The 24385-nt window shown below is 34.3% G+C and overlaps 2 protein-coding genes across 2 annotated transcripts; both read right to left on the bottom strand.

Moving 5' to 3' along the window:
• Positions 1–16074: 16074 nt before the first annotated feature.
• LOC111788256 (uncharacterized) lies at positions 16075–18109 on the bottom strand. Its single transcript, XM_087125073.1, has 2 exons — positions 16731–18109; positions 16075–16410 (listed from the first exon to the last, which is right to left on the bottom strand). Exons 1-2 carry the CDS (start codon positions 17821–17823, stop codon positions 16376–16378), a joined length of 1128 nt encoding a protein of 375 aa, XP_086981199.1. The 5' UTR covers positions 17824–18109; the 3' UTR covers positions 16075–16375.
• Positions 18110–18558: 449 nt separating this feature from the next.
• Positions 18559–19541, bottom strand: LOC147792288 (uncharacterized). Its single transcript, XM_087124838.1, has 3 exons — positions 19452–19541; positions 19071–19309; positions 18559–18975 (listed from the first exon to the last, which is right to left on the bottom strand). Exons 1-3 carry the CDS (start codon positions 19539–19541, stop codon positions 18711–18713), a joined length of 594 nt encoding a protein of 197 aa, XP_086980964.1. The 3' UTR covers positions 18559–18710.
• Positions 19542–24385: the final 4844 nt, after the last annotated feature.

The raw sequence follows: 24385 nt of genomic DNA, 5'->3' as shown, positions 1-24385 counted from the left end.
AAGGACGGGAACAAAATAATAATAATAATAATAGTAAGTAAATAATAATTAAAAAATAATAATAAATAAATTATCGACTCTCTCTCCACCTTCCCCAAATATCATCCCAGCACCTACAACTGCAAAATGATCTGTAAAAAAAGAAACAAAACAGAAACAAAAAACTAGCAGATTTTGGAAGGAAAAAATTGGAAATGGCTTCACTCCAACTAGATTTGATAGGAAGGGAAAGAGAGAGAAAATTTATGGGTAAGTTAGATCTCTCTTCTTTTATCTTGGCAGGAGATAGAAAAGTTATTTTAGATCTCTCTTTTCAATTATTTAGATTTTTGGATATCTGATCCAAAATCAAAATTGATTGAAAAATGGCTTTGTCAATTGCATGGATCATCATTCTTAAGAAAGAGAAGAAAATCATAATTGATTGATGCATATGCAGTTTTAGGAAGGAAAAATAGAATGGATTGAAAATTACTTCTTTGATTGGATAGTCATTGGCGAAAGAGAAAGAAAACGAGAATAGATTGAAAATGGTAGAGTAGTTTTTAGGAAAGAGAAGAAAACATAATAGATTGAAAATGGCTTTCTGTCAATTGGATAGTCATATTAGGATAGGGAGGAGAACAAAATTGATTGAAATTTGTTTTATAATTGCATAATCATTTGTAGGAAGAAAAAAAAAATACTGAGAGAAGAGAAACAAAGTGGTAGAAGAGAAGAGAAGAGAAGGAAAATGGAAGATGTGAAAAATTATTATTATTTGTATGAGAGAATATAATATTATAACAAACCATAGTTGAATTGAATGATTCAAAGGATTTAGAAAATTTAAAAACAATGAAAACATGGAATTCGATTTTTACTGAGACCGTTTTAGAGCCATATTTCACATTGTTAGTTGTATTATTAATTAAAATGTGAAATACTAACAAAAGGTGACGAACGGTGGGATATGAAGCGAACTCCAGCAACCTTTAGAGCAGCTCGTGAGGAACGGGAGCTTACGTTAATTAAATTAGGGAATACTTCGGCTAAGGCCAACCAGGTAAGTGGTCTTAGGATAGGCTAAAAATTGTTTGAGTTATGATGATGTAGAAGCCTGTAGTTTGAGATAGGGGACCCAGTATTCCTCAAGGTGGCACCTATGAAAGATGTCTTAAGGTTCGAACTTAAGGGCAAGTTAAGTCCTAAATTCATTGGACCATTCGAGATCCTAGAGCGAGTTGGTCCAGTAGCGTATAAGTTAGCCCTACCTCTAGCCCACTCAGGAGTACACGATGTATTTCATGTGTCAATGCTGAGGAAGTACATTACGGACCCTATCCACGAAATAGACTATGAACCACTCCAATTCAATGAAGATTTGAGCTATAAAGAAAAACTAGTAAACATCTTAGCCACAGAAGTAAAAACCTTACCCAACAGGAATATTGCGTTCGTTAAGGTACTGTGGCGGAATCACCACAGCGAGGAAGCCACGTGGGAGTGTGAGGACGAAATAAGAGAAAAATATCCCGACCTAGTACAAGAGTTTAAGACTTTTGAGGATGAAATTTTTTTTTAGGGGTAGATAATGCAACGACCCGAAAAAAGAAAAAGAATAATAGTAAGTAAATAATAATTAAAAAAATAAAAATAAATTATCGACTCTCTCTCCACCTTCCCCAAATATCTTGGGAACGCCTCCAACTGCAAAATGATCGGTAAAAGAAAGAAACAAAACTGAAACAAAAAACTGACAGATTTTGGGGAGGAAAAAATAGGAGAAAGAAACAAAAGAAAAGAAAGATATCACATTTTGGGAGAGAAAAATTGGAAATAGCTTCACTCAAGGAGAGAAAATTTATGGGTAAGTTAGATCTCCTCTTCTCTTATTCGGGCCGGAGATAGAAAAGTTATTTTAAATCTCTCCTTTCAATTATTTAGATTTTTGGATATCTTATGAAAAATCAAAATTAATTGAAAAATGGCTTTGTCAATTGCATGGATATCATTCTTAGTAAAGAGAAGAAAATCATAATTGATTGATGTATACAATGACTTCTTTGATTGGATAGTCATTTGGGAAAGAGAAAGAAAATAGAATAGATTGAAAATGGCTTCCGTTAATGATAATAGTTTTTAGGAAAGAGAAGAAAACATAATAGATTGAAAATGGCTTTATGTCAATTGGATAGTCATATTAGGTAGGACAGGAGAACAAAATTGATTGAAATTTGTTTTATAATTGCATAATCATTTGTAGGAAGAAAAAAAAAATACTGAGAGAAAGAGAAACAAAGTGGTAGAAGAGAAGAGAAGGAACATGGAAGATGTGAGAGGGAATATAATATTATAACAAACCATAATTGAATTGAATCATTCACAACATCATGAAATAATATTGATATATTTTCAATTTGAGTTTTAGAAAATTTAGAAACAATGAAAATTTGGAATTCGATTTTTACTGAGACTGTATTAGAGCCGTATTTCACATTGTTAGTTGGATTATTAATTAAAATGTGAAATACTAACAAAAGGTGACGAACGGGGGGATATGAAGCGAACTTCAGCAACCTTTAGAGCAGCTCTCGAGGAACGGGAGCTTACGTTAATTAAATTAGGGAATACTTCGGCTAAGGCTAACCAGGTAAGTGGTCTTACTATAGGATAGACTAAAAATTGTATGAGTTACGATAATGTATGAACTATGTCGTATGATGCGGTATATGAGTTATGATGATATATGACTTATGATAATGTATGAGTTATGATGATGTGTGGGTTACGATACTTGATGATGTGCAAAGTATATATATATTTTGATCAATGTCGTACTTGATATGTTTGATGCACTTTGTGCCAATATGATGAGTATGATGATTGTGTGATGTTTACCTTAATATGATGATGTTTTCCATATTGAGCATGCTATATGATGATGAGTGCCATATTGCATCATGTCATTAGATTGACATAGGAAACAATCCTAAGAGCGTGAAAATCATATTAATATAAATATCCACGAGTATGTGTTACCTAGAGTAACAAAGAGATGAGACTAGAGGGTTGTGTCAGAAGAGACATTATGATGGATTAGGAGGGACCTCATGCATATTGTATGTTCATAAGCATAGGGCTACTTCCCCTAGAGATGATGAGTGTGGACGCGCACCGTATGATGAGCGCAAATGCGCACAGGTGCGAAAGCACAAAGATGAGGGTGTTCATGAGGCGCATGACACTATGGGGTTCCGCTGACCTCCGAACGTCGCTACAGATTAGCTTGACCAGAGAGTCCAAGGGGTGTGCGAGCGCCCTGGAGATTCACACTCGCACGTGTGAGTCGTGTGTAGGGAAGTACTACACATCCAATTTGTCCGAGACTGGAGGCCACCCCTAAGATGATTAGAGATAGATCCCTAAATCATGATGGCATGTGTTTGCATTTGCATGGCCCCTATAGTGGGGCCATTTACTGAGTATTCTTTGAAATAGTCAGGCCATGTGCCACATCATTTTTCAGGTAAAGGCAAGGTGCACTTGTACGGAGGACGGCGGCATCGCGAGCAGAGACTGTGGCACGTGCATAGGGTAGACTCATATTTAAATTCTTAGTTTTAAGTTAGAATAGCTCGTTTTGCATTCCATTATTTTAAATTATTTTGTATTTGTTTTTATTTTCTCTAAATTTTAGTATTTTGTATTTAAACGCCGTAAGACCATGACTGTGTTTTCCAGAGAAGAAGTTGCTTTAAATGTATTTTGAAGTTCACGTTATAAATGACGTTCATGTAAGAGTTATATTTCCATATTATAGATGAGCATGAGACGTTAGTGGCGACTCTAGATATGTGGAAATTTAGGGTCGTTACATGTAAATAGTCATTTGCCATTTGCCTTCTGGTATATGCCCATTTTTCCCTACCGCTTGTATGTTGGATCCTGCAAAACATGCTTTAATAATAATGCTCGATTCCAAAGTAAACAATAAATTACAACCGACGCTTGTTAGAAGCTTCATTTCTTTTAAATACTCAAAGCTCTTTTGTTAATGCTTAATTATTTAGATTTTTGTTCATTATATAGAAGAAGAAAAAAAAAAACTTTGTGTTAAACAAGCTGTTAAAGTTATTGAAAAGATGATACTATGTTTTGAGGTTGGATATCATATTTGTTGCATACTATATTTTCTCCTCAATTAGCCTTCTAAAGAAAATTTAAGGTAGCAAAAAAATAAAAAATAAAATAATAATAAATAATAATAATAATAATAATAATAATAAAAGATTAAAAAAATAAAAAGGTAATAAAAGATAAAAAAAAGATTAAAAAAAAAAATTCGAGTGAAATTATTAATTAGCTTCTCTTTCAAGATTGGTTCTTATATATCTATTCTATTTTCAACATTTTTCTATTGCAATATTCTAAAAAAACCATCTGTCTATTGCAATATTGTAAAAATGATGGTACGATACTTTAATAATCATCTAGTTTTTTAAGTAAAAATGATCTTATGATACTTCAATTTATGTTTTTTTTTGCAAGAACATGAAACATAAACAACAAAAATAAACGGTGTGGTTTTCTAAATTGAAACATTTTATAATAATTAAAAATAAGAAAGGGACGTTATCAAAAAAATTTATTTGTTTTTCAAATTAAAAAAATGAAACAAGAAGTAATTACAGAACGATATCGATTGGACTATGAGGATAGCCAGATTGTGATGGGTTCTACAAATGACTCTGCAAATCTTTGAAACACTATGAAATCAAAAGAACGTCAACTTTGAAACACTCTGCAAACCTTTATCCTTTCTTTACACTTGACATAGCTAAGGCCCATTTCCTACGGTACTATCCTAACGGACAACTTGGATGTGTATCATATACTTTACGCATGGTCTATACGTGCAAGTATGGACCCATCAGTCAGTTCACACACCCTTGATCCCTTTCCTTGTCGGGTGAGCATGCTCTGGTAGCTCTCTATGCTAGATACTCGTTAGAAGTAGTAGCCATTACGACAGCATTATGTAAAACATAATGGTAGTTCTGCTGCCTAGTGGTGTATGCGCCCGTACCATCGTGAAGGAATACGAGTATCCCCGAATGCATGAACACACATTAATGCATGAGGTCCCAATATTTTTCCATTTTCAACATTATTAAATATAACCCTGCTATCATTTTATTCATATCATATCATTTCTCATACCACTTACCATATCGTCCATGCTTATACCGGGATTATATTTCATGCTATTTATCGGTCTTCATGTCATTCATATCATTCTATACATGCAATTCACAAGACATAACGTAAAATTTTCATATTTTCAACATAACGTTTCATAACGTATAAACTAGCTAAATCTTATTATGCATAAAAACTTACTCCTAATGCTTTAAAGTAAGTCTAATTATACATAAAAATTTACTCCCAATAATTTAAAATAAGCTCAATTATGGATAGAAACTTAGTTCTAATAATTTAAACTAAACCTAATATGGTATAGAAACTTACCCCTAATAATTTAAACTAGGCCTAATCATGCATAAATAATTTAAACTCGATTAAAAAAAATTAACTAGCTAGAAGGTAGTCATACTAACTTTGAACGCTTTCTAAAAATTGAAACTAGGAGGAAAGAGTACGAGCGAATCAAACTGAAGCAGGATCAGCTATAATTTTGGCCTTGAGTCGTCAGAAAGTGTACTCTCTGACTGGCTCGAGCCGTTCATTTAGGATGATAAAATGAAGTGGGGGACCTCCCTTTTACAGTAAATACCAACCCGCCACTTCTCAGCTTTAGCAATGTCGCACAAAGTTTCACTTCTTTTATTTATTTTTTATTTTTTGTTCATACGTCATACACGTCAAAAAGAAATTTTCGTCCTCGAAAGTGTCTTAATATTGGAATTACTCGCGTACTTCTCCTTGATCTCTTCTCTCTGTTTCCACATAGTTTCTTTAGTTTCATAGTCTTGTAAAGATCATTTTCCCTCTACATATTTTTATTTTCTTAATGAGCATAACAAATAATCTTTAATGATATTTTATACTAAAAAAATGTTATGCCATTTGGTTGGTTGGTTTCATATTAGAAAGTTGCAATTGACGTGAGTTCTTTGCATATATCGGTTTTATGATCTTAACCTTCCCATTTCTAATTATTATACATATTTTATTTTCGTCCTAATTTGTTACCCTTTCAATGTTAAAACGTGAAATATTCCTTACTCCTGAAAAGGTTTTGAGTAGAATGATACCCGAGTAAAAAAGAGTATATGAATGAACCAAGATTACATCCGATAAAGTGATCCAGAGTATAGATGACTAAGAAATGCTTAAAAAGAATTGAAACTTATTACCTAGATCAATGAGATGCACTTTCTTTTCTGTTGGCTTAATCATAAGAACTTCAAGATTAAATGTACTTTTCTTAGAGAAATTTTATGTTGGAAGACCTCTTGAGAATTTTTGTAGCAAACATGTGAGTGACGAAAAGACATGCTGGAAGAACTCATGTTTGTCCGTGGAGATAATTTTCACTCTTAGAAGCGAGAAGTAAATAACCTTACAATATTGTTAGGGGAATGTTAGGGCCATTAAGTGCCAAATCCAAAGTTAGAAAGCTTGCACATGAGTCCAAACAAGGAGAAATTTGAAACCCTACCAAATTAATTTGAAACCCTACTAAATTATCAACATCCAAAGAACTATAAATTTCCAAAAGATTCCTCCCACTTTTATCAGACTTAAATATAAACATCTTAACTCAGCACAACTCTCTATAGAATTATTACATGTGAAAGCAAGCCAACATATAAAAAAATAAAATAAAATAAAATAAATAAATAAATAAATAAGTTTTGTGGGACCAAAGTGAGCTAGAGAGGTTTTACTTGATTTTATCCATATGAAGATTTTTTTAAAGTAAAATCTATCATCAAATGTTGTCCAAATGCAGTTTTTAACGTTGCATGGTTGAGAAAGCAAATGCGAGTTCTCTGGCCAAAATACCTCAAACAAAGCATGTCCATTCAAATGGTTAAAATTGGACCAATACAAAGTCGTATACCAAAAATTCATTTCAAATCTATAGTGGAATTGGGCTAGCTTGTCCAAAACGCCTTCGTTTAAATCGTCGTCTTTTGACTTGCAATAAGCATTTAAAACTGAGTTTGTTTGATAATTGTAAATAGTCCCTTGCTATTTGCCTTATGATAAATACCAATTTTTCCCTATAGCTTGTCCATTGGATCGTGCAAAACAAGTGTTAATAATAATCATTCCAAAGCAAATAGTAAAATAATACTGAAGCTAGTTAGAGTCTTCATTTTCTTAAAATACTCAAATTTGTTTATGTTTAATCATTTGAATTTTGGTTCATTATCTACCAAAAAAAATAAAAAAAATACTTGTTTTAACAACGATATTAGAAGCTGATTTAAGGTTAATATCCCCTATAAAAATTAATTCCTATGAATGTTTTGAGGTTGGAAATCCATAGTTGTTGTACAGTTATAAATATCAATTCTTTTTTATTTGCTATTTTTGGTGGAGATGAAAAACAAAGTTATGTTAAATAAGACGTTTGCATTTTCTATATTTTCTTCTTAATTACCATTCTAAAGTAGATTTAATGCAGAGTTATAAATGGTTCTTTTAACCATGTTTATTAATTTTTTATTCTCTTTAAACGATAAACCAAAAGAAAAATAGATATGATAAATAAGAATGAAAGAATCACAACCACAACAAAATTTAAAACGTGTGGTCAAATGTTCAAACATCCAAATTCATCGCTAGTCGAAATTGTCCGCTTTGTCTATTTTGGCACGTTATGTATCATCGTCTGCTTCACAGTTTTAAAATGCATCTTTAAGGAGAGATTTCCACCTTAAATTTTCCTATTTAACCTAAGACCGTTATTACAGATTTAACCTAACGTTTAATGCGGAATTACTTTAATGAACCCTTCTTTTAAATTCCACATTAACTTTGTGCCTAATTTATTACCTCGGGAATAAAGAAATACAAAGAAAGAATGAAAAAAATTATTGAATTAAATGTTCTATACTAACCAACGACCTAATAATTATAAATACAACTGAACCTATACTAACATATTCTTTATTAAATGCAAATGCAACTCAACCTATAGTTTATTAAATGCAAATGCAACTCAGCCCATGCTGAATTATACTATTGTCAAATGCAAATACAACTCAACCTATATTATTAAATTTAAATGTGAAACCTATCCCTTGAATATGCATCGGACTCGTGGTTGCAAAGCCCCCGTCAGTCTTACAAAGGCGACTTCTATCGGGGTTATGATGCAAGAACATGCGAATGCAATGACAAGACGTAGCATTACAGTCTATTTTCCTACGGTACTATCCTAACGGGCAGCTTGGATTTGTACCATATACACATGGTCCATACATGCGAGTATGGACCCACGAGTCGGTTCGCACACCCCAGGCCCCTTTCCTTTTCGGGCGAGCATGCTATGTTAGATACCCATTAGAAACAGTAGTCGTCACGACAGCATTACGTAAAACATAATGGTAGTTCTTCTGCCTAGTGGTGTACGCGTCCGTACCATCGTAAAGGAATACGAGTATCCCCGAATGCATGAGCACACATTAATGCATGAGGTCTCAATATTTTTCATTTTCAACATTATTAAATATAATTCGTACTATCATTTTATTCATATCATATCATTTATCATATCGTTCATGCTTATACTAGGGGAAGCTGCTTATCAAAAGACATCAAGTTCTCTTCCAAGCCCTTGTGAACATAATTTAAAGAAAAGGAAATCAATCTAGCCCTTTCAAGAGAAAAAGGAAGAGTCGATTAAAAAAAGAAACAAACAAAGATTAAAAAAAAAAAAAAAAAAAAAAAAAAAAAAAAAAAAAGAAAGATGGTGAACATAATTAAAAGGGGAACGGACAATAAGTGAAAAAGAAAATATCTGGTAAATATTACAGAGTTTTGGATTGCATGAAAATAATAGTATAACAAAACTAAATAAATATTTTAAGAGTCTATTTATGCAAAGACTGTAATGTTAGCCTGAAGTTTAACACATGGATCAATGTACATCAGAAAAATAATTTTGTAGAAGTTTGAAGTTGAAACTGATGTTATAAGCTCACATAAGTCGACTTGGATTTCAAAGGGCAGAATCGAACTTTCATAAACGATAAATTTGTGACAACATTTTAAGCTAATCAGGTAAGTGGCCTTACTATCAGCTCGGTCGGAAGACTTGTCTTATGGATGGCGACAAGTGCCCAGTAACCCTTGCAAGTGTCATTTATGCTTTATGTTATATGATGATGTGATGATGTTATATGATGACGTGATGACGTTAGATGATGATGTGTTGATGTTGTATGATGATGTGTTGATGTTGTATGATGACTTGATGAAGTTAGATAATCATGCGATGATGTTATATAATCATGTGTTGATGTTATATGATGATGTGATAATGTCATGTGATGTCGTGATGACATTATATGATGATGTGATGATGTTATATGATAACTTGATGACATTAGATAATGATGTGATGATGTTGACATGGTGTTGATGATGAATAATAATAAGATGATGCGACACGTATGATAATGAAATGACTTAATATGACGATGTTCCATATATTAAGATGATGTGCATGTACTAAATGTCACGATACATTATGACGAATTTTTTTTAAAGACAACCTTGGTTAAACGAATGATGATGAATGTATGAAAGCCAATGCTTGCATGTTACTTAGAGTATGTGTGAAGGTTGTATAGGGTTGTGTCTTAAAGATGATTTAAAGATGAAAATTATAGGGACGTCATGCATTTTGTGTGTTCATATGCATTAGGATACTTCCTCATTGATGATGATGAGTGCAAACGCACACAATAAGATGATGAGTTCATGGGGAGCATGACACTATGGGGTTCCGCTGACATCCGAACTCGCTACAGATTAGCTTGACCAAAGAGGGTCCAGGGGGTGTGTGAGCCCCTTGGGGATTCGCACTCGCATGTGTGGGTTGTGTGTAGGGAAATACGACACATCCAATTTGTATGAGACTGGAGGCCACCCCTATGATGGTTTTTAAATGATAGGTCCGTGGATCATGAGTTGCATGTGTTTGCTTTCCCTGACCCCAATGGTGGGTCACTTACTGAGTATTTCTTAAAATACTCAAGCCACGTGCTACTTCTTTTCAGGTAAAGGCAAAGCGTTCCTGTACGGCTGATGATGACATCGCAACTTGAGACCATGACACATGCATAAGATAGTCGCATTTATTTTCTTAGACTTAGGCTAGAATATTATGTTTTTAATATAAAGGTTTATTTATTTTCTTTAGTCTTTTATCGTGTCGTTTTAAAGGTGTTTTCAAAACGTGTAAGTCCATGACTGTGTTTTAAGATGAAGGTTATGTTTTATGATGAAGTTTTTAAATGTTTAATTTCGCATACGAGTTTAGATGATGATGACGGTAGCGATTGTAGGTAAATGGAAATTTAGGGTCGTTATACCTCATGTATCATTGTGTGTTCATGCATTGGGGGATACCCCTTCATCTTTTACGATGGTATGAATCCATACACTACAAGGCAAGAAAACTATCATTATACTTGTTATAATTTTATGAAGTTCACTATTTGTAACGGGTGTCTTACATCAAAAACTCTCATATAATTCTCGCCTAACAAGAAAGGGGCCCAAGAGTTGTGCGAACTGACTGGTGGGTCCATACTCATACGTGTAGACCGTATGTAGAACAATAAATATACATCAAATTAACCCGCTTAGGATAGCTACCTATGAAATATAGACTGACATGATAGGTCCGACTCATGATTGTATGTGCTTGCATCTAACCTCAAGTCATATACTACTCTTATTTTTTCACATAAAGGCAAGGCTCCCCTGTACGGCTGATGGTGGCATCACAACCTAGGAGACCATGACACATGTATAGGGGAGTTTGCAAAATTTGAATTCCATAGACTATACGTTAGTATAAGTTGCATTTAATTTTGTAGCATATAGGTTAGTAGTATATGACAGTTTTACTTTATGTTATTTCACTTTTTGGTATTTTATTTTATGGACCTTCTAGAAAACATGTAAGCCCACAGAAACGTTTTATGATAAAGTTTTGAATGAAGTGTTTTAACATAAAATATTTATGATAGGTATACAATAACGACTTTAGGTTAAATAGGAATCTAGGGTCGTTACAGATTCTAAACACATCAAAAAATGAATGCTATGAATTGTCTTTATTTGATTTGTTGTTTACTTTTGCACCAAATTTTAATGTTTTCACTTGTTTGTCTCTCAAATCTCCAGGGTCACCTTGAAAAGTGAAGATTCTTAATTAAAAGGAAGGAGAACCTCTAACGATCTATTGCAAGTCGAAGGTCAATGATTTAGTTAATAAGGTTGTTGGATGATGCAAAATTTTCAACGACGACGCCATCTTTATATACATATATATATATATATATATATCTACAATCATATAATTGATAGTTTTTTTTTTCAAAAAAAAAAAAAGTTTAACCATTGGAAGTATAATGCACAACAGAAAAAAAGCCATTATCGATATTCAACTTCTATGGCGATTTTTAAAAAAATAATTATAGTTTGAATGTTGGAAGTTTAATACTTCAAGTTCCAGAGCTAAGAATTCTTTAATGCTTAATGATTAATACAACTTCATATGGTATGGGATATTATTTTTAATTTTTTTTAGTTCAAAAAAAATGAGTGGAAAGTTAAAATTTTTAACCTCTTATCCCATGACTGTGTAACTTAATTTGTACCCATCTTACATAAATTTCTAATACAAGGAGCATATCTTTCCTGTTTAAACAAGAATACTGTAACTACCCTATTTCTACTTATCTAAAGTTACTATCGCAATCATAACTTAATCATTTTGTGAAGAAATAAGCGTTTAAACTTCATCATAGAATATAGACTTCATCTTAAAACACTGCAATAGAGCTACGTGTTCGAAAACATCTTTGAAATGACACAACAAAATAATAAATAAAATAAATTAACATTATAATTAAAAACACTCTATTCGAATGTAACTCTAAGAAAATAAATACAACTAACCTTTGCATGTTTTATGGTCTCGAATGGCTATGTAGTCGTTAGTCGTACAGAGGTGCCTTGCCTTTACCTGAAATAGCAGTAGCACGTGACTTGAGTATTATAAGAAATACTCACTAAGCGACCCTGGGGTTAGCTGCAAATACATACAATCATGTGTAGGACCCATCGTATAAGTCTATATTCCTTAGGTGTTTATACTAAACGAGTTAATGAGATGTGTATTTACTGTTGTACAAACGATCCACACGTGCGAGTATGAATCCACCAGTCGGTTCGCACACCTCCTGGGCCCCTTTCATGATCTGGCGAGCATTCTCTAGAGTTGTTGATGTCGGACACCAGATAGGCATAACGACCGTTGTAACATTATGATAAACATAATGATCATTTTTCTACCTCGTAGTGTACGTGTCCGTTTCATAGTAAAAGAGGGGTATTCGTGGATGCATGAACGCACAATAATGCATGAGATCCCAACATTTTTATTCATTATCATGTAAGACGACCCCTTCCATTTTTCCTTCATATCATATAATCTTTATCATAGTTTCCTTACATAAATTGTGGTTGTGCATTATGTCCACACATTTTTGTGGTATATCATTCATATTATGCATCGTGTCATATCATGTCATATCATACATACATCATATCATCAGCATATCATGTACTATATCGCCAAACGTGTTATACCATTACATTTATCATATCATCAGTACATCATCATATCACGTGTGATCATAACATTCACGTACCATCTCATAGTCACGTTGTATCACGAACATATCATGGACTTATCATCTCGTAAACATATCATAACCATATTTTTTTGTAAACACATCACTGTCATATTGTTACATAAACAGAACTTAGTCATATTCTTTCATAAACATATCATCGTTATATCATTTCATAAACGTATCATAGTCATGTCATTTCATAAACATATTTTATCATATCGTTTCATAAATATATCATAGTCATCTCATTTCATAAACATATCTTAGTCATATTATTTCATACGCATATCCTAATTATATCGTTTCATAAACATATCATAGTCATGTCATTTTCTAAATGTATCCTAGTCTTATCGTTTCATAAACATATTCTAGCCATATCGTTTCATAAACATATCCTAGTCTGTTAAGAATGAGAAATAGAAATAGAATTGGGATCGAAAGTATGATCTTCATTCATGTTTACCATGTTTAAATAGGATACAAACTATCAACTAATACCTAAAAATAGAAAAAATATATATCTAACTAAATCTGGTAAATAAATAAAATATACGGTTAATCAAATCTATACTAACAACTCCCTAAATATGTGAGATATATTCTAACTAATTATCACCGCAAAATATCCTCTTAATACTCCCCCTCAAGTTGGAGAGTGTATGTCGATCACACCCAACTTGTCCTTCAAAAAGTCAAATTGTTGTCTTCCCAAAGCTTTAGTAAAAACATCTGCCAATTGCATTTTGGTCGATACATAATACGGTTTGATGATTCCAGCTTGTAACTTTTCTCGAACTATATGACAATCTATTTCAATGTGTTTCGTACGTTCATGAAAAACTGGATTGGCTGCTATATGTAATGCTGCTTGATTATCACAATATAATAATGCTGGTTCGGACAGTGGAACATTCAAGTCTTGAAGAATGTATCTTAACCAAGTTAACTCTAAACAAGTATTTGCCATAGCTCGATACTCGGCTTCTGCTGATGATCTGGACACATTAGTCTGCTTTTTAGACTTCCAAGAAATAATTGAATTTCCGAGGAAAATGCAGAACCCAGAAATAGATCGTCTGGAAGTTCGACAACCACCCCAGTCAGAATCGCAATATGCCTGTAATCTTAAATTGTTTTCAGATGGCAGTAGAAGTCCTTGACCAGGAGTGCCTTTGATGTACCTCAGAACTCGAAGAGCTGCCTCCCAATGTGGTTTTCTTGGTTCATGCATAAATTGGCTAAGCATACGAACTGAATAAGCTATGTCAGGCCTAGTGACGGTCAAATATATTAATCTGCCAATCAACCGTCTGTATTTACTTGGATCATTCAACTTCTCTCCTTCAGTTAAAGAAAGTTTTAGATTTTGCTCCATAGGAAATTTGTCTGGACGTGCTCCTGTAAGACCTGTGTCTTGAAGGATGTCTAGAGCATACTTCCTTTGAGACATAAAAATTCCTTTTCTAGATCGAGAAAATTCAATGCCTAGAAAATATTTCAAATTTCCTAAATCTTTGATAAGAAATTTCTGGAGTAAACTAGTCTTGAGATATTGAATTTCTTCGAGATCATTGCCTGTCAACAGAATATCATCAACATAGATTAGAACTGCAGTGAAAGAAGTACCTTTACTCTTAGTAAACAAAGAGTAATCTGCTTTGGACTGAGTGTAGCCTGCATTTTGTATAGTTGTAGAAAATATGGAGAACCAATTGCGAGAAGCCTGTTTTAATCCATAAAGAGATTTATGGAGCCGACATACTGTATTCTCCCCCTGTCGGCGAAGACCTGGTGGTAAAGACATATAAACTTCCTCGTCTAGATTACCATGGAGAAAGGCATTTTGAACATCCAACTGATGGGTGAACCATTTTCGAGCAGCAGCAACAGTGAGTAAGCAACGAAGTGTAGTAAGTTTCGCTGTAGGGGAAAATGTTTCTGTGTAATCAATACCTTCAACCTGAGTGTATCCCTTTGCTACTAGTCGAGCTTTATAACGTTCAACAGAACCATCAGAGTTGTATTTAATTTTGTACACCCAACGACAACCAATAGCTTTATGACCAAGTGGTAGAGGAACGAGAGACCATGTATGATTACGTTCCAAAGCTGCAATTTCATCATTCATAGCCTGCTGCCATAACGGGTCGCCAACTGCCTCGTCATAGGTTTTAGGTTCTGTCTGGGATGTAATAAGAGCTAGAAAAGCACGTTGAGTAGGAGAAAAATGAGAGAATGAAAGGTAATGATGAAGGGGATACCTGGTGCCAGTGCCGGGACTTGAGCTAGAGGTTAAATGATTGGCTCCAGAAGACATCTCATAATCCTTATGCCAAGCTGGAGGCTGTTTAGTACGAGTAGAACGTCGAAGTGGAGCTGATGTATCAGGTGGGATAGGATTGGAATTAGTGGGCGAATCTGGAGAAGGTGGAGGAGACGACGGAGTAGGAGGTGAAGGAATAGAAGGTGGAGGATGGATGTTTGAGTAGGATGGATCATGAAGTGGTACAACAGGAGTCGAAGGAGCTAATGTCGAAGTTTGTGAAGCTGATGAAAAAGGAAAATCATCTTCACAAAATTTGACATCACGGCTGATAAAGAATTTGTGAGATTGCATGTCATACAACTTGTAACCTTTATGACCACAAGGATATCCTACGAAAACACAAGGAGTTGCCCTAGGTTCAAATTTTTGCTTAGGATGTACTATAGTTGCATAACATTTACAACCAAAAACTTTAAGATGATGAAATGTAGGTGGTCGTTTGTAGAGTGCTTCAAAGGGTGTCTTGTTAGATAATAATGGTGATGGCGTTCTATTTATAAGATAAACAGCCGTTAAAATGCACTCTCCCCAAAAATTAAGTGGAACCTGTGACTGAAAAAGAAGAGACCTAGCTACATTTAGGATATGGCGATGCTTGCGTTCTACGACTCCATTTTGTTGTGGAGTATAGACACAAGTGCGCTGAAATTCAATACCACAAGAAGTAAAGAATGGTTGCAAAGATAGGAACTCAGTCCCATTGTCTGATCGAACTATCTTGATAGTAGTATGAAATTGAGTTTGAACAAATTTAACAAAGTTCATTAACAAATGATGTACTTCTGACTTATGTTGCATTAAAAAAACCCAAGTACATCGAGTAAAATCATCAACAATAGTGAGAAAAAAACGCAAACCAGAATGGGTAGGAATTTTATGTGGTCCCCAAACATCACAATGTATCAGATCAAAAGCAGAATGGGTTGTTATTGAACTTCTTGGGAAAGACAACCTAGTTTGTTTTGCTAACGGGCAGATACTACAATTATGAGAATAACTCGCATTATTAAGATGCAATTGATCAGCTAGAAATTTAAAACGAGAAAAGGAAGGATGACCTAGGCGTAAATGCCACAAATCAGATGACTGAGATACTTGATGAGCTGAAGATTTGATTGGAGATGAAGAAATATGATAGAGACCTCCAAATTGTTTACCCGAGCCAATCATCTTCCCCGTAGCCAAGTCCTGCATAACACAAGAATCAGGATAGAAGGTGACATAACATTTCAAGTTATTGGTAAGTTTGCTGATCGACATTAGGTTTAAATTGAATGAAGGCACACATAAAACGTTGTTTAATTGAAGGTTAGGGCTAAGAGAAATATTGCCAGTATGTGACACACGTGCTGTCTCTCCATTAGGCAAATTTATTGCAGACATGATGGCAGCCTTTGGTTCAGTCATAACAGAAGATTTTGATACTATATGATCCGTAGCTCCACTATCGAGAATCCATGAATTAGAACTCGCAGAGTTAATAGATAATGTAGATATGGGAAGCAAACCTGCAACATTGACGTGATTGTCGGAATTACCAGAAGGGTGATGATTGATTGCAGATAAGGCTTGTGCTATCTGTCGTAATTGCTCAGAAGAAAAATTTGGAATGGAATTAGGTGACTGTTCTTCTGTATTCAACTGTGAAACATCGGCCATATTTGCAGATGATCGATATCCACGGTTATTGTGTTGATTGTCTTGTCTTGTCCTTCCAGAATTATTTTTCTGTCGACACCGATCTTCTGTATGGCCCCTTCTATCACAAAAGTTACAGTGAAACTTAAGAATTCGACACTCATTGATTGTATGACCACTTTTATTGCAGTGTTCACACTTTTTGTCCTTGGCGAATTTTGAATATATTGTTTTCTTTTGCACTGCTGATGCAATCGAGAAATTCTCAGTAGGTTCGGAAGTTACCTGACGCTGCATCTCTTCTTGTACAAGTAATGAATAGGCTTGCCTCACATTAGGTAATGGAGACATCATCAATATGTTAGATCTCACCGTTTTATAAGACTGATTAAGCCCCATGAGCAATTGCATCAATTTGTCTTCTTCGCGTTGATCAATATGTATTTGACGTTGATTACAGGTAAATGGTGTGCGGTACGCTTCCAGTTCATCCCAAAGTGCTTTGAGCTTGGTGAAATATGTTGACAGCGCCATGGTTCCTTGTGACATCGTTGCTATCGAGTTTTGTATTTGAAAAATTGCTGGAGCATTCTTTTGTGAAAATTGATCGTGAAGATCAACCCACACTTGATGAGCTGTCTTGGCGTGAATAATGCCTTTAGCGATATCTGCTTCAACGGAATGAGTTAACCAAGATATTATCATACTGTTGCACTGATTCCAGAGTTCGAATTCGGTTGAATTTGCATCTTGGGACGGTTCCTCAATTGTGCCATCAATGAAGCCAATTTTCTTCTTGGCAATAAGAGCATGCATAACTGATTTACTCCAGGATTGGTAATTTGCTCCATTTAATTTGATTGGAACAAGTGAATATCCTGGCTGATCAGAGTGATGAATATAGTACGGATGTGTTAAATCAACATCCGAAATTTTGAAGCTGGATTTGGCTGATTCCGCCATAAAGGAAATTTTGATATTTAAGAACACCAAGATCGGTGCTCTGATACCATGTTAAGAATGAGAAATAGAAATAGAATTGGGATCGAAAGTATGATCTTCATTCATGTTTACCACGTTTAAATAGGATACAAACTATCAACTAATACCTAAAAATAGAAAAAATATATATCTAACTAAATCTGGTAAATAAATAAAATATACGGTTAATCAAATCTATACTAACAACTCCCTAAATATGTGAGATATATTCTAACTAATTATCACCGCAAAATATCCTCTTAATATAGTCGTATCGTTTCCTAAACGTATCCTAGTCATATCGTTTCATAAACATATTCCAGTCATATCATACCATAAAGATATCTTAGTCATATCGTTTTATACACACACAATAGTCACATCGTTCCGTAAACATTTCACATATATCAAGCATATATCATATATGGAACCACGAGGCACATGTCATCATACAAACATCAACTTTTAACCAAACCGATAGTAAGGTCACTTACTTGGTTTGCATTAGCAGGCTTTCTCCTTACACTCAAGTACAATTGATTACGTGAATTTTAGATCCCGACCTTAAGGCAAGTGCTACATATTAATTTATGTTATATTACTCAGTTCAAAACTACAAAATAATTTTATTTTTTTTTTACAATTATTATAGGTTACCACTCAAAATGAAAAATGTTGTCATTTGTTAATAAAGAGTGAAAATAAAAACTCATACAATTATGCTATAATTTTACATAGGAACATTCCTTGGAATATCATATTTACACGTAAGTCCTTACTTAATAGTCCATCACTAGTAAATCACAATAAAGTGAACCTGAATTATTAATTGTGAACCTGAATTATTATTCTCTCCAAACAAGGAAATTTCATGCGCTGTTCTTAAGAGCCTCAGCACTGTCTCCGTTTTCCTCTATTTCATCAAAGTAGTCCTCTCGAGCATTTCCAGCCAACATCAGGGCAACCAACCAGAAGAGGGATGAATCAAGGGATAGAAATGCACCACCACCCAGAAGACCGGTCTTAGCGGTTAGGCATGCTGTCTCGAGATTGTGATGAACATTGCGAGTCAAGTGAATTTGCTCGGTGACAGTAGGCCATACGAGCAAAGTTATAGCCAATCCAGTTGTGAACCTGCAAACACAGAGGTAGCTTGATTGATAACGTTTCGAAATAACTTTTTAGGTAACAATTAAGAGTAAAGGATGTAATTTAGAAAGAGAAGTTACAGGGCAATGTTGAAGAAAATAGAGAAACTGGTGCTCTTAAACAAGGCACCTCGAGGAACGGATTTTCGTTGGTAAGGATAGAACAAAGAAAAGTATCCTGCAATTGAAGAAGCAAGAAGAAACGCAACAGAAAGATATCCCAAGGCCACAGTTGGGTCCGCTGGATATTGACAGATAACAATGCCTTTGCCTGGGATGGGAGTTCCAGATGCAGGCTGCCCATAAGCAAACACAACAAGAAAGGACAGTGACCATCAATGAGGGTGCTTGGAAAGTTATATGATATTGCATGGGTTGAGAGGTTCTCATCTTGTTGTGATTGTTTCAAATGCACAAATATCTCCACAATAAGAATCAAACAATTTATGAATAGAAGCTTACCTTCTTATTCTCCGCTACAACTCCAAATATAAATGATATCACACCTAAAGTTGCGACAGTAAGAGACATTATCTTCATAGACACGGCCATTGATCCAAAGATAAATAGAAAAAAAGAGTTTTCAGAAAAATGGACAACAGAACCGGAAGAATATGGAATGAGATTAGTGAATGATTGATATTTATAATACTCATTATCTTCCCATGCATACCGTGGAAGGCTTAATTAAAATATGGAATTAAATAGTTTTTCTTTTGTTGGGTTGTTTTTTTTACTTTAATTAGGAATTTGTCGTTTTTTTAAATCCACATGGAAAATGATTCATTGAGAAATAAAAATGGACTTTTAAAAACTCACTTGGCGCCAGCTGGCATTGGTTTTAGAAAAAACAAAACAAAACAAAAAAAAAAAAAAAAACAAACAATGAACAATGTTCAAAATTACTTGTGAATAACTTAATCAATCTAACCTTTCTGATTTTAGTTTTTTATTTTTAAGGATATGTACGAGAAAAACATAAAACAAATCACTAAATGAAAGGTAGCAAGAGAGTCGACTGGTCGAGGGTGATTTCCATGCCAAATTATCATAGGTCCTATGTCTTCAGGTGTAAGTAACAAGCTCATGTCGACTAGATTAATGTGTCTGACTGTAATGATCCTACGAGAAAGGTATGGGTCGAAAAAAAACGAACAACAAAACGCACCGATTGATGCATGTGGGAGTGTTCAAAATTACTTGTGAACCACGGGATGAATCCTACCCAATTATTATAATTTGAGTTCTTATTTTAGCGTGCATAATAGAAAAAACATAAAAAAAAAAAAAAACGAAGTAATGCATAGATGGAAGGTGATAAGATGGTCGAATTGTGGAGGGTGATCCTCTAGCCAAGACATCAATCGTGTATGTTTTTAAGCGTGTGTAGCAAGTTCACGAGCTACCTAGTTGCACTTATGATCAACAAAAAAGATGGTCTTGGTCTCTACTGCATCGATGTTAGTTGCTGATAGAATCAACAAACGTTTGGAGGTTGTTTACTTATCAAAGTATTTTGTGCAAAAGGTTCGAGAGGATAGCCCGATATTCTTTAAGCAGTAAGAAATGAATACACACCTTTAATACTTTAGAAATACCTTCATGAAGAAATACTCTTTTGACAAGCTCGATACAACTAGCTAATATTATACTTTTTCCACTAGGGTCATGAACTGCAACACCAATGACCACTCCACTATTTCTTATAACTGTATTAAACCTCAATTTGATGGAGAAGGTTTATCGATCAACAACATGAACGACGGAATAGTAACGAGCTCTCATTATCAACTCATGAACTATCAAATGTTTGATGCTCAATCCCACTTTTTGATGTAAGATATAAAATTTTTCAATTTGGATAGCTCGATCATAAATACCCATACATGTATAATTAGGAAGCAAAAACAAACACAAAATATCTAATATTAAAAATATCTCGAAAAAAATGAAGGGTGAATAACACAAATCATATCTTCTTTTCTTTTCTATCTATATATAAAGGTTTGACTATAACGGCGAGGTTGTACATATGGATATAAAGGAAAAAAAAACTCTTAAATATGGCATTTATGCAAATTTTTCCCTTTCACTATAATGCTAGGTAGGCACGGGTTGAGTTGAAAAAATCTTTAAATTCTTAGACAAAACCATCACCTTCGTCTTCGTCTTACTGCACATAAAATCTTTTCTTAGACAAACAAAGATATTCCAACCAATTCATCCTTAAATTCTTAGACAAAACCATCACCTTCGTCTTACTGCACATAAAATCTTTTCTTTTCTACTCAAGTTGTGACTGCTTTATGTAATACTATTCTAATAAAAAGTCTATTAATAATATGAACTTTTAATTTAAAGAGTACATGTCAATAAAATATTGAAATTGTATTCTAACAATAAAATATAGACTTCAAGTTAAATATCAAAACTAAATTAAAGCCTTTCCACCCTAAAAGAAAATTGAAACTTTTTTCAAAATAACACCTTATATATGAATGGAAAGGAATTAACGGTTCATACACAAAAATGGTGGTTTACAAGTTTAACCCACCATGAATGAGTTTGGACTATCACGAGGATGAACAGAAAATATGTATAATAATTGGAAATGAGAAAGTTAAGATCAGAAAACTGATATATGCAAAGAACTCGATCAACTTTCCTTAAAAAAAAAAACTTAGTCAATTCCAACTTTCTAATATGAAACCAATCAAATGTGACAACATTTGTTTCCGTAAAAAATATTATTAAAGATTATTTTATAGGGGAGGTCCCCTATACAAAAATAAAAAAAATAAAAAATAAATAAAAGGGAGGTCCCACTTAATTTTATAGTCCCAAATGAACGGTTTGAGCAAGTTAGGGAGTACACTTCCAAGGCGTGGGTTTGATAGGCTCAAACCCTTTCTTCTTAGTTTCATTTTTTTTTTTTTAAGCTTTCAAGGTTAGTATTACTGTCTTTAGTTTAGAGTTTAAATTATTTATGCATAATTAGACTTAGTTTAAATTATTAAGAGTAAATTTTTATGAGTAATTAGGCTTAGTATAAATTATGAGTAAGTTTTTATGCTAAATTGTTCGTCGTAAGTTTTTATGCACAATTAAACTTAGTTTAAATTATTAAGAGTAAGTTTTTATGCAGAATTCGGCTTAGTTTAAGTTATTAGGAGTAAGTTTTTATGCATAATTAGGTTTAAGTTAAATTTTTGGAATCGAGTTTAAATTATTTATGCATAATTAGGAATAGTTAGATTAAATCATTAGAAGTAAGTTTTTATGCATAATTAAGCTTAGTTAGTTTAAATTATTAGGAGTATGTTTAAAATGATTTCATGCAAGATTAGGTGACGGCTACTATTTTTAATGGGTATCCGACATAGAGAGCTACCAGAGCATGCTCGCCCGACAAGGAAAGGGGCCAGAGATGTGCGAACCGACTGGTGGGTCCATACTCGTACATATGGGCCATGCGTAGAATATATGGTACACATCCAAGCAACCCGTTAGGTTAGTAACTTAGGAAAATAGACTGCTATGATAGGTCCATCATTGAATTCGCTTGTTCTTACATCATAACTTCGGTAGAAAGTTTCTTACCAAGTATTTTTAAAACACTCAAGACTCGTGCTACTATATTTTTCACATAAAGGAAAGGTGCCCTTGTAAGCCTGACGAATGCGTTGCAACCCCAAAATCATGACACCTGAATAGGATAGGTTCGCATTTCAAATTTAATAGTATAAATTAGTATAAATTGAGTTGTATTTGCATTTGAGAGTAGTATAGGTTAGTATAAGTTGGATTATATTTGCATTTGACAATAGTATAGGTTAATATAGATTGAGTTGTATTTACATTTAATAAACTATAGATTCAGTTAGTATTTGCATTTAACCAAGTATAAATTAGTATTGGTTCAGTTATATTTATAATTACTAGGCCAAAAGTTATAATTACTGGCCCATACATTAGTATAAGACATTTAGTTCACTAATGTTTTTGTTTCTTTCTTTGTATTTTTTTTCTTTGTATTTTTTTCTTCCCGAAGTAATAAATGAGACACGAAGTTAACGTGGAATTCATAATAAAGGTTTTTAAAAATAATTCCGCATTAAATGTCAGGTTAAATAGGAATATTTAAGGTGGAAATTTCTTCTTAAGGACGCGATTTAAAACCGTGAAGCAGACGACGATACATACCGTGTCAAAGTGGACAAAGCGGACAATATCGACTAGCGATGAAAAATATGTGGAGTGAAATGTTTGAACATTTGACCCCACCTTTTAAATTTTGATTTTGTTTTGATTCTCGTTCTTATTAATTGTAACGACCCAGATCCACCGCTAGCAGATATTGTCCTCGTTGGGCTTTCCCTTTCGAGCTTCCCCTCAAGGCTTTAAAACGCGTCTGCTAGGGGAAGGTTTCCACACCCTTGTAAATGGTGATTTGTTCTCCTCCCCAACCAATGTAGAACATCACAATCCACTCCCCTTCGGGGCCCAGCATCCCCGCTGGTACTCTTTCCTTCCTCCAATCGATGTGGGACCGCCCCAAAATCCACCCCCATTTGGGGCCCAACGTCCTTACTGGCACACCGCCTCGTCTCTACCCCCCCTTCGGGGAACAGCGAGAAGGCTGGGACATTGTCCGGTGACTGGCTCTGATACCACTGGTTGGGGAGGAGAACAAATCACTTTTTATAACGGTGTAGAAACCTTCCCCTAGCAGACGCGTTTTAAAGCCTTGAGGGGGAGCCTGAGAGGGAAAGCACAAAGAGGACAATATCTGCTAGCGGTGGATCTGGGTCGTTACATTAATCATATCTACTTTTCTTCCCATTTAATGTGAATAAAAAATTGATAAATATGGTTGAAAGAACCATTTATATCTTTACCTTAAATCTGCTTGATAATGCTAATTAAGGAGAAAGTACATGGGTTGGGTTAGAGGCCAAAGTAACTCTACCAGATTCCTTCGTCTTCCTTACTTGGAAAACCTCAAAAACCCTAATCGAAGATGCGCTGCCTCCACCGACGACATAGTCTTCTCCGTTTCCGATGAGGTCACGTAGTGTCCTCCTTCTTCGATTCCGACGACCTGCCTTCTTCGACACAGCGATCCCAAAGTCGATGCTTACTTCCACTTGATGCTCCCTCCAAATTAGCAACCCTGCTGATTCTAAGAACTCACCAAAAGACCAACAAACCAACCCACACAATTTCCTTTCGAACACCGTCAGTTCCCATTCTCTCAAACACACTCGAATACAAAAGGTGAGTTTGGAAACAAAAATCATTTCTAAGGGATGTAAAAGGTTGGGCATAAGAATAGAAGAAGAATCTCAAGATATTTCCAAGATATAATTGTCTCACCGAAAATCATGCATATTTTC

Source organism: Cucurbita pepo, chromosome 6 (assembly GCF_057944985.1).
Source record: "Cucurbita pepo subsp. pepo isolate OVF chromosome 6, ASM5794498v1, whole genome shotgun sequence".
In the NCBI taxonomy this organism is placed as follows: Eukaryota; Viridiplantae; Streptophyta; class Magnoliopsida; order Cucurbitales; family Cucurbitaceae; genus Cucurbita; species Cucurbita pepo.
The sequence above is the reverse complement of the archived record's forward strand: the minus strand, read 5'-3'. Positions and strand labels throughout refer to the sequence as shown.